This window comes from Gorilla gorilla, chromosome 7 (genome assembly GCF_029281585.2).
Source record: "Gorilla gorilla gorilla isolate KB3781 chromosome 7, NHGRI_mGorGor1-v2.1_pri, whole genome shotgun sequence".
Lineage (NCBI taxonomy): Eukaryota > Metazoa > Chordata > Mammalia > Primates > Hominidae > Gorilla > Gorilla gorilla.
This window is the reverse complement of record NC_073231.2, coordinates 53,227,480-53,242,560: the sequence shown is the minus strand read 5'-3', so window position 1 is coordinate 53,242,560 and position 15,081 is coordinate 53,227,480. Positions and strand designations below refer to the sequence as shown.

The 15,081-nt window shown below is 35.9% G+C and overlaps 1 protein-coding gene across 22 annotated transcripts in view; it reads left to right on the top strand.

Annotated features, from left to right (window-relative positions):
* CSPP1 (centrosome and spindle pole associated protein 1) overlaps positions 1-15,081 on the top strand; it is a 133,206-nt gene that overhangs the window by 77,419 nt on the left and 40,706 nt on the right. For 14 of the 22 annotated variants that reach the window (XM_055349457.2, XM_031014016.3, XM_055349469.2 and 11 more), the window contains 2 exons: positions 9,985-10,137; positions 14,198-14,310. In XM_055349457.2, coding sequence (XP_055205432.1) covers positions 9,985-10,137; positions 14,198-14,310 — 266 coding nt within the window. The remainder of the gene's footprint in view (positions 1-9,984; positions 10,138-14,197; positions 14,311-15,081) is intronic. The other 8 variants (XM_055349463.2, XM_063709235.1, XM_055349466.2 and 5 more) reach the window with 1 other exon arrangement.

Here is a 15,081-nt window from a genome sequence, read left to right as displayed (position 1 = left end):
AGGGGAACATCACACACCAGGGCCTGTTGTGGGGTGTGGGGAGCGGGGAGGGATAGCATTAGGAGAAATACCTAATGTTAAAAGACGAGTTAATGGGTGCAGCACACCAACATGGCACATGTATACATATGTAATAAACCTGCACAATGTGCACACGTACCCTAAAACTTAAAGTATAGTAATAAAAAAAAGAATTCTTATGTATTATGCCTTTGCTTGTTAAATATTGGTTTTTTTGAAGATATATTTGAGGCCCACTTTAATTTATTTTAATTTAATTAATTAATTTTTTCAAGACAGAGTTTCACTCTGTCACCCAGACTGGAGTGCAATGGCACCATCTTGGCTCACTGCAACCTCTGCCTCCAGGTTCAAGCAATTCTCCTGCCTCAGCCTCCCAAGTAACTGGGATTTATAGGCATGCACCACCACACCCGGCTAATTTTTGTATTTTTATTAGAGACGGGGTTTCACCATGTTGGTCAGGCTGGTCTCAAACTCCTGACCTCAGGTGTCCCACCCACCTCAGCCTCCCAAAGTGCTGGGATTACAGGTGTGAGCCACTGTGCCCAGCCTACTTTAATTTTAATAGCTCTTTTTTTCTTCCCAAAAGATTTGTTCCTTTCCTATCTTCACCTCATGAATAATTTTCTCACAGTTTTGAAAGAGTGAAACTCTTATTACTTTCTTTATCAATGAAATGATTTTAGATGATGCCTAGCTAACATTTCTTATTTTAATAGATAAGTGTTTACTTGAAAATATATTAGAAAAACACTAGTTTTCCATTTATGAATAGTGCTATAATATTTTCTTTTAAACTACAGGTATTAAAGTGAAGGCATTAGTCCAGGCATTTAATGGAAAATGCTGTAATAATAAACAAACCCAAATTCTTAGAAGCTTAAGGCCTCTCTTGTCAGGCATCTACTTTTGTCCCACTCTGATGCTGCTGTTTGGGTGGTTCTCCTCCAAGAAGTGACTCAGGGATCCATTGTTTCATTCCTTCATTTTAGAGTCCTTTTCTTCTTGTCCAGGGACAAATTGAGGATTTTGTTGGGGCCTGGCCTGGATGTGGAGGAAGATCATTTTTGCCTTCATTCCATTGTTCAGACCTAGTTTTAGATTCTAACCTAACTGCTTGGGAGACTGGGAAGTTTAACTTTCTTTATGCTCAGAAGAAGGACATGGGATTAATAGCCATATGGGCAATCTTTGCTACAGTAAATTTAAATTATAAATTGATAGAAATAAGTAGTTACCATGAAAAATGTGCTTAACTGAGTGAAACGCTGGAAAACATTGGGATAGAGCAGTTTTCTAAAATCTTACCTCTAAGATTATTTCTAGTTCAAACAATACAATTATTGTGTTCTGTATGCCTTTAATTGGTGGAAGTGAGTAGGATAAATTTGGGTTATTGAGTTATAAAACATTATTTTAGAATTGCTTGACCTAATGAGCATGGAGAAAATGTTTCCACATTATTTTAGAATTGCGTGACCTAATGAGCATGGAGAAAATGCTTCTTAGATTTCAATTTTTAATAGTAATGTTTAGTTGGCTTATTTAATGCCGTCTTCATGCCATGAAATAGAAAAGGCATACTATTTTATCAAATACAGTATAACTCTTTTAATGATATTTTCAAAGCAAGTAAACTCATGACTTAAAGAGTATCAGTTTATTTTGTATGTGGATGCTACATTTTATCTTTATTTTTATTTTTTGAGATGGAGTTTCGCTCTTTTGCCCAGGCCGGAGTGCAATGATGCAATCTCAGTTCACTGCAACTTCCGCCTCCCGGGTTCAAGCAGTTCTCCTGCCTCAGCCTTCTGAGTAGCTGGGATTACAGGCATGTGCCACCATGCCCGCCTAATTTTGTGTATTTAGTAAAGATGGGGTTTCACCATGTTGGTGGTCTTGAACTCCTGACCTGAGGTGATCCATCCACCTCGGCCTCCCAAAGTGCTAGGATTACAGACGTGAGCGACTGCACCCAGCGTAGCTACTACATTTTAGAGAAGGTGGGAACATTACATTTGAAATATGTAGTATAGAGCAGTGTGATGACTAAGACCACATAACATCTGTTCATTATCTTGGCTAACTTTAATTCTGCTGCTGACTTTTCTAATTACTCCTGTTGTTCTTTTTTTGATCTTTTATTCCAAAGAAATTAATAAAATTGAATCTTAACACTGCACCCTTATCTTACCTAAGAAGATCTCATTATAAGGCATAGTAGTTACTAATGAAATATAAAAATGTGTTATTCATGCAACTTTAAAGTATCACCCCTTTTAAAGTAAATATTTCTCATTTTAATTATTTGTACAGTATTTTATTCTGTTGTCTTTCTCAGTTCTTTATTTATTAAAGTTCTTTATTCAGGTTTTTATTTGAAACTTTACATGAAACTGTCCATGTCAAATGTTAAAACGTATACACCAAAAGAAAAATGTCAATAAAAATAAATTAAAAGATAAAATTAAAAACCACTTTGAAAAATGGTATCTCATAGTTCCAATTGATTAACAGGATGATTAGTTAGTCAGTTCTCTTACTTACTCATCCACCCATGCCAATCTGTGATCTCATTTCTGGCATGAAAATATTGCCTTTTTTCTGACATTTGTGTTTTAGCATAGTGTTTCTGAGATTCATCCATGTTGTTGCATATGTCAGTAGCTTATTTTTTTTATTACTGAATAGTATTACATTTTCTGAAGGTATCACAGTTGTTTATCCATTTACCAATTGATAGATATTTGGGCTGTTTACAGTTCAAGGCTATTATAAATAAAGCTGTTAGAAACATTCACTTACAGATCTTTGTGTGAACATAAATTTTTATTTCTTTTGGGTAAGTGCCTAGGAATAGAATTGCTGGGTTGAATAGTAAGTGTTTAACTTTGTAAGAAACTGCCAGAACATTCTCCAATTTTGTTTTGTCATTTTGCATTCCTATCAGAAAAGTATGAGGTTTCTAGTTGCTCTGAATTTTCATCAGCACTTGAAATTATGCATCTTTAAACGTTTAGTTATTTTATTGAAAGTGCAGTGATACCTCATTTAAAAAAAGCTTTTTCTATTGTGAAATTAAGACCTAAAAGAGTTGCAAAGATGGTGTAGAGAGTATCCTTCACCTTGTTTCCCCTGACGTTAACGCTTAGATAATCATGGCACAATGATCAAAATTAGAAATTAACCTAGATACAATGCCGATAATTAAGTTACATACCTTGTTGGAATTTTACCAGTTTTTTTTTTCTTTTCCTAATGTCCTTATTGTATTTTAGGCTCTGGTCCAGGATCCTATAATGCATTTAGTTCATGTCTCTTTAGTCTCCTCCAATCTGTGAAATTCCTCTTTCTCAATCTCTCTGTCTCTCTCTGTTCCATTGCTCTATATGTCTATCCTTTTGCCCGTATCAGAGTCTCTTGATTACTATAGCTTTGTAGTAAGTTTTGAAATTGAAAAGTTTGAGTCCTCCAGCTTTGTTCTTTTTTTTCAAGATCTTTTGACAACTCAACTTCTTCGCATATTTTACTATCACTATAGTAATATAGTAATATTATTATTTAGTAATAAGTTACAGTAAGTAAATAATGTTATAGTAAGTGATTATTACTATTACTATTACTTTGTCATGTCAAGCATGGTGGCATTTTCATTGGGATTCCATTGACTTTATAGATAATATAGAAACAGCCAGCATCTTAATAATATTGAGCCTCTTGATCCATGAATGGGCAGTGTATATCCATTTATTGCTTCTAGTTAATTTCTCTCAGCAATATTTTGTAGTTTTTGGTGGCAGATCTTGTGTATATTTTGTTAATTGTTTCCCTAAATATTTCATGTGGTTTGAAGCTATTTTAAAATGTTACATTAAAAAATTTTTAATTCATTTGTTCATTGATGGTCTATAGAAATACAGGTAAATTTTTAATATTGTCTGTAGTCTGTGTGCTTGCTACTGTCTGTAGTCTGTGTGGTTGCTAAACTCACTTGTTAGTTTTAGTAGTTTTTTTGTAGATTCTTTGATTTTTAATGTAGGCAATCATAGCATCTGTCAGTAGAGTTAGTTGTACTTATTTCTTTCCAATCTGATGCCTTCTATTTATTTTAATTGCCTTTTGCACTGTTTAAGAACTCCAGTACAGTGTTAAGAATTCATGAGCGCAGACATCCTTGTCTTGTCTCTGATTTCAGATGGAAAGCAATCTTTCACCATTAAGTTAGCTGTAGGCTTTTAGTTGATTTTTCTTTTATCCCATTGAGGATGTTCTATTCCTTGTTTGCTTAGAGGTTTCATTGTGAGTGTATGTTGAATTTTGTCAGGTGCTTTTCTGCATCTATTGAGATGATAATGTGGTTTCTTTACCCTTCTGACCTATGGTAAATTACATTGATTGATTTTTGAATATTCAGCCAATCTTGCATTCCTGGGAAAAACCAAGCTGTATTATTGTCTTTTATACGTGTTGTAGAATTTGATTTGCTAGTATTTTGTTAGAGATTTTTGCATCTAGGCTCATAAGATATTCTGGTTTTTTATTTCTTTATAATGTTGTCTGGTTTTGGTGTCAGGGTAATTCTGGCCTGATAACATGAATTGGGAAATGTTTTTTCTTTTGTTTTTTGAGACAGAGTCTTGCTCTGTCGCAGAAGCTGGACTACAGTGACATAATCACGGCTCACTATAGCCTCGACCTCCTGGGCCGAAGCAATTCAGCCACCTCAACTTTCTGAGTAGCTGGGACTACAGTCATGTACCACCATACCTGGCTAATTTTTTTTTATTTTTTGTAGAAACAGGGTCTCACTTTGTTTATGTTGCCTAGGCTGGTCTCGAACTCCTGAGCTCAAGTGATCCTCCCACCTTGGCCTCCCAAAGTGCTGGGAATACATAGGTGTGAGCCACATTGCCTAGCTGGGAAATGTTTTTTCTGTGTTTAGAATTCACCAGTGAAGGCTGGGTGTGGCGGCTCACGCCTGTAATCCCAGCACATTGGGAGGCTGAGGCAGGTGGATCACAAGGTCAAGAGATTGAGACCATTCTAGCCAACATGGTGAAACCCTATCTCTACTAAAAAAAAAAAAAAAAAAATTAGCTGTGTGTGGTGGTGTGCTCCTGTGGTCCCAGCTACTCAGGAAGCTGAGGCAGGAGAATCATTTGAACCCAGGAGGTGGAGGTTGCAGTGAGCCAAGATCGCGTCACTGCCAGAGCGGGACTCCATCTCAAAAAAAATAAAAAAGCATTCACCAGTGAAGCCATCTGGGTGGGGAATCTTCTTTTTGGGAAAGTTTTAAACTATGACTTCACTTTATTTAATAGATAAAGAGACATTCAGTTTATTTCTTATGTGAGCTTTGGTTATTTGAATCATTCAAGGAAATTATTCATTTTATTTATTTATTTATTGGCATAATGTTGTCCATAATATTTCTTTTTTATTCTAACGTTTGTAGGATCTGTGGTGATGGCTCCTCATTCATTCCTGATATTTGTAATTTGTATATTTTCTTAATCTGTCTGGCTGGATGTTTATCAACTTTATGGATCTTTTCATAGAATCAGCTTTAGTTTTCATTGATTTTTTTTCTCTGCTTTTCTTCTTGTTTCAGTGATTTTGCTCTTATCTTTACTATTTGCTTCCTTTAGTTTGCTTTGTGCTTACTTTTCTCCCTTTTCTAATTTCTTTCTTTTTTTTTGTTTTTGTTTTGAGACAGAGTCTCTCTGTGTCGCCCAGGATGGAGTGCAGTGGCACAATCTCGGCTCACTGCAACCTCTGCCTCCCGGGTTCAAGTGATTCTCCTGCCTCAGCCTTCCAAGTATCTGGGACTGACTACAGGCACACACCACCACACCTGGCTAATTTTTGTATTTTTAGTAGAGACGGGGTTTCACCATACTGGCCAGGCTGGTCTCGAACTCCTGAGGTGATCTGCCCGCCTCAGCCTCTGAAAGTGCTGGGATTACAGGCATGAGCCACCGTGCCCAGCCCCCTTTTCTAATTTTTTAATGTCGATGCTTAGATTATGATTTGAGACCTTACTTATTTTCTGTGCATTTAAGTGTGCTACACATTTCCCTCTGAGTACTGTTCTAGCTGTACATCACAAATTTTTATGTGTTGTTTTAATTTTCATTCAGTTTTCTGATTTTCATTGTGACTTTTCTTTGACCCCCATTAGTTATTTGGAAGTGGGCTTAAAAAATTTCCAAGTATCAGGGGATTTTTCTGAGAGCTTTCTTTTATTCAATTCTAGTTTGTATTCTGTTTTGTAAGAGAATATACTTTTCTTTTTTTTTTTTTTTGAGACAAGGTCTCACTCTGTCACCCAGGCTGTAACGCAGTGGCACGGTCATGCCTCACTGCAGTCTCAACCTCCCTGGCTAAAGTGATCTTCCCACCTCAGCTCCCCCCAGTGGCAAGGACTACAGACACATGCTACCATGCCCGGCTAATTACAAAATTTTTTTTAGAGACAGGGTCTCACTTTTTTGCCCAGCTGGTCTCAAACTCCTGGCCTCAAATGATCCTCCCACCTCAGCCTCCTGAAGTGTTGAGATTACAGGCATGAGCCACTGCACCCAGCTGGAGAGAATATACTTTTAATGACTTCAGTGTTTTTAAGTTTGTGAGATTTGTTTTATGAGCCATCAGTTAGAATTTTACTCTATAAGTAAGTGTATATATTTTAAATTAGGTTAATTTTGATATATGTATTGTTAGTAGTGCTAGGGTTGGGAATTTTGCTTAGCTCTCTGAATTAGGTCATTATAAAAGAGTTTCTGTGTCAGCCATGAATTGCTGAATAATCCTGGGTTTATAGTAACATTTAACATATCGCAGCCCTTCACAAAATATATTTTGATATGTATTTTCCACCAAAGTATAAAGAGTAGCAGCTAACTTGTGAAGTTAATTAAAATTAATTTTTTTATAATGAGCTAATTCATTCAGTGAGGAGCACGTAAGTGCTCCTAATTTTATATTGAATGTTATGATGATTTACATTTAAAATAAAGTCCTATCTTTGCAGTTGACAAATTACACTCTTGACCAAAGTGCCTTTTTTAATTTTCGTTTTTTAGCTGATTTCAAATCATTTATTTTACCATCTCACAGAAAGACGGAAAAGGAGTGGCCAGTTGCCAAATCATTTTTCCCAATAAAAAGCAATATGGATTTGGTTTGCTTGCTAAATCTGATAGTCTTAAATCTTAATAATTATGTACTCTGATGAAATTAATTTTCTCTTAATATAAATATGTTGAATATTATTCCACTTGAGAAGTCCATATATAATCAACAGTAAATTATAATGTGTTATCGAAGTTTGCTTACATATAGGGTATCTCCTAATGTATGGTTTGTGTAGGTGACTATCAAACTAAGATTGCATTCCCTAAGCACTCACTAGTTTGGCAACACAGCTGTAGATTATTTCAAGAATATCTATCTGCCTTGCCAGTCCTTGGCACTTGGGAATTTTCTTGCAGTCACCTTTTTCTGTGGTTTCACCCAGTCCCTTCTCTTTGCATTTTTTCTATTTATTTCTTCTTTCTACCTCTGAACATGCTTAGGTCACTTGTATTAAAACACAGACAAATGCTTCCTTTACCATATAAAACACATTCAAAAAGTAGTCCATGCTTGTTGCTGTCACTTCTTACCACCCTCTTATTGGCTATTTTTCCATAGTATAACATCTAGCTTGTACCCCCGCACCCCACCACCCCATGCCACATTGTCAACAAAAAGCCTGATGACCTAATTTCAATTTAATGATTTTTACTCATCTTTTATCTTCTTTGAACTGGCTTGACAGTTCCTTTTTTTCTCTAAGTCCTTTGTATCCTCCGAGATGCTGTCCAGACTTCAGCTAATATTTATTGGATGTGCATTATGAACTAGAGTTAGACTCTGCTAGGTTTGTGAGCATGATCTTTCTTCTAAGGACTGTCATCTGACCTTGTGTGTTTCTCATCCCTTCATCCATTCTCTTCCATGTCATCTCTTTTACTCCTGTGTTACTCTTTAGGTCTTCCCTACAGATTGATCTTTAAATCTTTTTCTTTGCCCTCAACCATTTTTATTTTTATTTTTTTTTGAGACAGTCTCACTCTGTCACCCAGCCTGAAGTGCAGTGGTGTAATTTTGACTCACTGCAACCTGCACCCCCCCGGCTTAAGTGATCCTCCCACCTCAGCCCCCCAAGTAGCTGGGACTACAGGTACATGCCATCATGCCCAGCTAATTTTTGTATTTTCAGTAGAAATGGGATTTCACCATGTTGCCCAGGATGGTCTTAAACTCCTGAGCTCAAGTAATCCACCCTCTTTGGCCTCCCAAAGTGCTGGGATTATAGGTGTGAGCCACCATGCCCGGCCAGACTAATATATTAATCCCACTTCTGTAACAACCACAACTGCGTCCATTACCTTCTACAGAACAAAATTGAGAGCCATTGACATGTGTTTTAGGATATTCCAGAATAGGTATCCATTCTATGGTTTCCAGTCTTATTTGCCATTGCTCTATTACATGTGCTTTATGCTCTAGTCTAGCTGGACTACATTAATGTTGCCAGAACACTCATCATGCTTTACCCACTTGGAGTGCTTTCTCACATTGTTCTATTTCTCTATTATGCTTTCCTACTTATCTTCATCTGTGAAGCTCCTATACATTTTCCAAGTCCAAGCTGCCCTAAATATTGTAACAGAATGTGAACCTTCCTGATTCTGAACTCCCATTCTCTTTTGTAGCATTTATGTATTACTTGCCATGTTCTATCTGGAATTCTAATTGTGATTCATGTTCAAAATACATTCTTGAACATAGCAGGCTTCCTGATAAATACTTCTTATATCCAGGTTTAAGTTCACTTTCAGTGCTGCCATACTGTTCCAGTTTTTTGGTTTGTTTGTTTTATGGAAAACAGGTACTTTTTATTTTATTAAAGCTTTAAGTTCTGTAATCATTCAGTTCTGTTTTTGAGGTTGGTTGTTTGACCCAATTCTAGGTGCTCAGATTTTTGCTGTGTGTATTAGATATCTATTCTATGTAATGAATTAACCCAAAACTTGGTGTTTTAGCATGATAAACAGTTATTATCTTGCGGTTCTGAGGGTTAGAAATTTGTGAGTGGTTTAGTTGGGTGGTTCTGTCTCAGGCTCCCTCATAATGTTGGAGTCCAAGATGTTGACCATGGTAGTAGTCATCTGAGGCTTGATGGGGACTGTAAGATTCATTTTCACTATGGCTCCCTCACATGGCTCAGGAGGCCTTAGTTCCTTGTCATATGGGCCTCTCCATAGGGCTCCCTTAGTGTCCTTATGGTATGGCAGTTGGCTTTCTTCAGAGTGAATGATCCATAGATGAGCAAGGTGGAAATAATTTCTTTTATGAGCCAGACTCTTTTATGACTCAGAAGTCATATACCATTATTTCTGCAATATGCTAGTCATAAGAAGTGAGTTATTAACTCTGGACACCACTGAAGGGGAATGGAATTTAGCTTTACCCTTTGAGGAAGGATTGCCAAGTAATTTGTGAATATATTTTAAAACTCCACTCCACATAATTATGTGTTATTAGGAGACCGATGACAGGTAAATTTCACTATGAGTTGTTTTAAATTGTTGCTGTATTTTTTCTGTATTAAAGAAATTCTAAGTTCTGAAGTAACATAGATACTGTTAATATGGTTTTTATGTTTTGTTAAAGATTTATGTGTCATTAATTTATCTACTAAGTGAGATTATTTTTAAGGATTATTTTTTGAAAATCTTAAAAGTTTTGATAATTTTTGTTTCTCTTTTCAGGGCACCAACATATCATTGAATTATTCCCAACTTTGTCCTATTGTTTTTCTTTCTGACTTCCTATTTTAAGAAAATATATTTTGCATGCCAATTACAGAAATGTGTTTATTGAAATAAATGGCTTATTTTTTCCTCTCAGCTGATTTGAATAGGATGCACAGACAAAATATAGATGCCTACCATAACCCAGATGCAAGAACATATGAAGATAAAAGGGCTGTTGTATCTCTAGACCCAAATTTAGCCACTTCAAATGCTGAGAACCTAGAAGATGCTGCAAATAAAAGCTCAGGTTTTTAATCACATTTTTTTTTTTTTTTTTTTTTTTTTTACATTTCTGAAATTGTTCAGTAACATTTCTGTTCTGTGACTAAGTTCTTATTGGGATCTTGAGAATTTGGCTATTCTGATACAGGAAACATAACACACTATTCATAAAATGCCTTTTCTTCATAGTTATTTTGAAAAAAGGTGAATAGGGAAAGGTTACTTCTTCCTACTGTGTTTCTTCTCAGCTTTGTAACTTGCTGTGTATCCTTTAGCTGCTGCTAACATTTTTATTTTGCTAGTGGGGGACATTTCTTAAAATCAAACACTCTTTTTACACACATACACAATTTGCATCTTATATCCATAGCTGTTTGAATTAGTGAAACAGTATCATTGTGATATGATAAATTGTACAGGGAAATTCATTTTTTACTTGTTTTAGTAATCATTTACCCTCCCTTGTAAAACAACAGTGTACAAAGAAATGAAGCAATGTTTTTTGTTTTTGTGAGATGGAGTCTCACTTTGTTACCCCAGGCTGGAGTGCAGTGGCATAATCTCAGCTCACTGCAACCTCCACCTCCTGGGTTCAAGCAGTTCTCTACCTCAGCCTCCCAAGTAGCTGGAATCACAGGTGCCCACCACCACACCTGGCTAATTTTTGTATTTTTAGTAGGGATGGGGTTTCACCATTTAGCCAGGCTGGTCTCGAACTTCTGACCTTGTGATCCATCCGCCTCCACCTCCCAAAGTGCCGGGATTACAGGTGTGAGCCACCGCCTGGTTACATGCCTCTTAACTACTTATCTTTGATTTACTATTAATATCCTTTAATCAAAAATTCTGAAAGATGAAAATTATTCAATTATCTTTTTTTGACATACCAGGAAAAGTCAGGTATGTTAAATTGTGTTATATTACCTCACACTATATTTTGATGCCTATAAAACTGGCCATTTATTCATTACAAAATTCTACTTTGTGCTTTCACAGAAGTTTTGATTTTAGATTAGAAAAGAACTTTTCATTAGGAAGTTCTAAAATATTTGTGACTGATCATGCAGTCTTTTTTGTTTTTAACCCTTATTTTTGGCTAAACAGATAAGTGAAGTGGGGAGCTGTGATTAGAGTCATAGCCCTGCATCTTTCAAGGCTTTGATGGTAGCACACTTATCTGTAGCCTTTTTGAACAGTTTAAGAGATGGATTATTTACCGTTTTCATGGGCAGCTTGTACCAGTGTTTTCTAATTATGAGAAAATGCTTTCTTTGTTCTACAATATATTTTATCGGATCCAGTTTTGATTTTTAGAGCACTAAAATTGGAACCTTTGATTTTGACAATATTATTGATTTGGCTCTTTTAATTTGTAATAGTGTGTGGTAAGAACATCACAACACCTTTTCATATTATTGCTGCTAAGAGAGAATTTTGACTTATTTCTGATATTTTTCTCATTTGCTGCTGCTTCTAGTAGTCTGTATTAAGATCTCATTGCCATACAGAGTCTTTCTCTACCCTTTTCTTCCATACCTGATATTGTTTGTAGTTCTGGCTCAGCCTAGAACTTTCGCTATCTTAGTAATAACACTTTTTAGCCATCTAGCTTTGCACACCAAGCAAAAACACCAGAAAATCAACAGTTCCCATGATCCCTTCCCAAAAGCATAAGCCTGATGATTAAACATGCACAGCAAAATTTGTTGCCTATAGCCTTTCTGTACCACTGCCAGGTTTTTATGCTGATATTGTTGCCAAGATGTTCTGTTTTAAGAATTGAGTAAAAAAAAAACCATAAAATGTTTAAAACTTCCTTTTTTTTGTGAATTGGAATTCCCAAATTAGACTTTTCTTCCCTAAGAATGAATTAATTGGCTGGGCGCAGTGGCTCACGCCTGTAATCCCAGCACTTTGGGAGGCCGAGGCAGGCGGATCATGAGGCCAGGAGATCGAGGCCATCCTGGCCTACATGGTGAAACCCCATCTCTACTAAAAATACAAAAATTAGCTGGGCGTGGTGGCATGTGCCTGTAGTCCCAGCTACTTGGGAGGCTGAGGCAGGAGAATCGCTTGAACCCGGGAATAGGAGGTTGCAGTGAGCTGAGATCACGCCACTGCACTCCAGCCTGGTGACAGAGTGAGACTCCATCTCAAAAAAAAAAAAAAAGAATTAATTAATCTAAAATAAACTTTCTCAATGCAAGAAATGATTCAAAGCCACCTAATTTTGTGCTATGCCATATATATGTGTATGAGTGCATGTGTGTGTATGTATGTACACACAGACACACATATCTTTGCATATATGTAGCATTTGATATTTTAAAAGCCTGAATGAACTTGAATATAGCTGAAAATTGAATGTTACAACATGTGTTTAAGTTTCCTTATCCTCTAATATTTTATCTTCATTAGGTTTGTTTCCGATGCCCTTTATAATGTTCATTATTTTTTCTTTTATTTTATGGTTTTTAGATGAGCTGTGGCTTATGAAGTCTAATACAAATTTGGCTTAAATTTATTTTTTTGGCTTATTATCATGCCAAGATACATTTCTGCTTTCTTTGTATATAGCAAGTGTTTCCCTATGATTTTCCTTTTATAGTTTATTCATTTCTAAAAGGACTTCTCTTGTCTGTCTCTAATAATATTTCTTCTCTAATTGCCCCAAAGGTTTAGTATAGGAGTGAGCATCACAGTGAAACATGCTACTCAAGTTTGTTTTGCTAATCAGCTTTTCCACCACAGCATAAAATTTAAAAGAGCTTTCAAGGTGTCTATTTAGTTTGTTTTCAGTAGGAAAATTTTCTAGAGGGAAAAAGTATTCATAATGTTTAAGTATTGATTTGGCTTTCTGCCACTCTGTTCAAATAAGCGTTAATAAATTTAAATACAAAAGCAAAATAGACCTGAGTGGTAGCTGAACTGCAAAGCAATTTGCCTATACAAAACTACATGCGAGAAATACATGCTTTAGGCTGGGCACGGTGGCTCACACCTGTAATCCCAGCACTTTTGGAGGCCGAGGCGGGCGGATCATCTGAGGTCAGGAGTTAGAGACCAGCCTGGCTAATGTGACGAAATCCCGTCTCAACTAAAAATACAAAAAAAAATTAGCCAGGCGTGGTGGCACATGCCTGTAGTCCCAGCTACTTGGGAGGCTGAAGCAGGAGAATAGCTTGAACCTGGGAGGCAGAGGTTGCAGTGAGCCGAGATCATGCCACTGCACTCCAGCCTGGGTGACAGAGCAAGACTCTGTCTCAAAAAACAAAAAAAGAAATACATGCTTTAGTTTAATGGTATAAAGAATGAGTCAGAAACTCAAAAATAATATAAAAAGTTATGTGAGGCTTAAATTTAAATGTCATTTTTTCCCATCTGCATTCAAAGAGACTCTAAGGGTATAATTGTTTTTCGAATTGCTTTTATGAAATAATTTTTTCCATTCCAAGAATATATGATACTATTTATAGGTAATATATACTAAAAAATTTTTGTTCATGTTTATATCTCATTAAGTTGAGAGTTTTAAAAATAAAAACGATTACAATAATTAAGATGCATTCTAATTTGTTAAATATGTTTTTCAAAGCTGACTTTCTATTCTGTCATTTAAACTATTGGGAAGCATTTTGAAATTACTGATTTTTAAAAACGGTTTTAGAAAATTTTAAATATATGTTACATAATACATTTTAATATGTTATTAAGCAATATTCTTAAGTAAAGGATATTCACATACTGAAGAATGTAAATATGTACTTTTTTTCTTTATAAATTCTATTTTAAAGCCTTTGTTGCAATGAGGGTTGTTTAAGCTGTTAGCTTTTATGTTTCCTTTGTATCTTTCAGATATTATTTGATTTTTTTAACTGTTAATTTTATTTTAGTATTACCATTTTTCTTTCTCTTACTACTGTTCATCTGATCTTCAGATTCTAATCTCAGCCTTCCCCTTCTGATTTTAATCTTTGGACTTTTTTTTTTTTTAAATGAATTTATTAGCAAACTGTTCATTCTTTAACTGTTACATTTTCTAAGCATTGGCTAATAGTATGTTTTTGCAAAATATTTCTTTCAAGGTCATATGCAAACACAGAGCTCTCCTTTTGCTCGGGGAAATGTATTTGGTGAGCCTCCAACTGAACTTCAGATTAAACAGCAAGAATTATACAAGAATTTTCTTCGTTTCCAGGTGAAATGCTATTTGATCAGTTTCAAAGTTTCATGAGATTTTAATAAACAAAACTTGCAAAGATTTTCTCCAGGATAAATACTAAATTCTAAAATGCCATACTGTTATCTAAAATATCTAATTTATATCAGATCAGATATCAGTAGTACAAAAGTTATTTCATTTCAAGGAAATAAACAGATGTATTAAGTATAGTAGTTGACTTAATCTTTTCTTTATTTTATTAAATAATTAATTTTTTTAATTTTTTTGAGACGGAGTCTTGCCCTGTCTACCCAGGCTAGGGTGTAATGGTGAGATCTTCGCTCACTGCAACCTCCGCCTCCTGGCTTTAAGTGATTCTCCTGCCTCAGCCTCCTGAGTAGCTGGGACTACAGGTGTCTGCCACCACGCCCGGCTAATTTTTTGTATTTTTAGTGGAGACAGGGTTTCACTGTGTTAGCCAGGATGGTCTTGATCTCCTGACCTCGTGATCTGCCTACCTCGGCCTCTCAAAGTGTTGGGATTACAGGCGTGAGCCACCACATCTGACCAATTTTTGTATTTTTAATAGAGACGGGATGTCACCATCTTGGCCAGGCTGGTCTTGAACTACTAACCTCAAGTGATCTGCCTGCTTTGGTCCCCCGAAGTGCTGGGATTACAGGTGTGAGCCACCACGCCCAGCCTAAATCATTAATTTTAAATCAAAGAATGCTGAGATTTTAAAAACTGATTTACTAAAATATTCATCTATTAGGCAGAGAATGCATCTTTCTAGATATTTGTAAG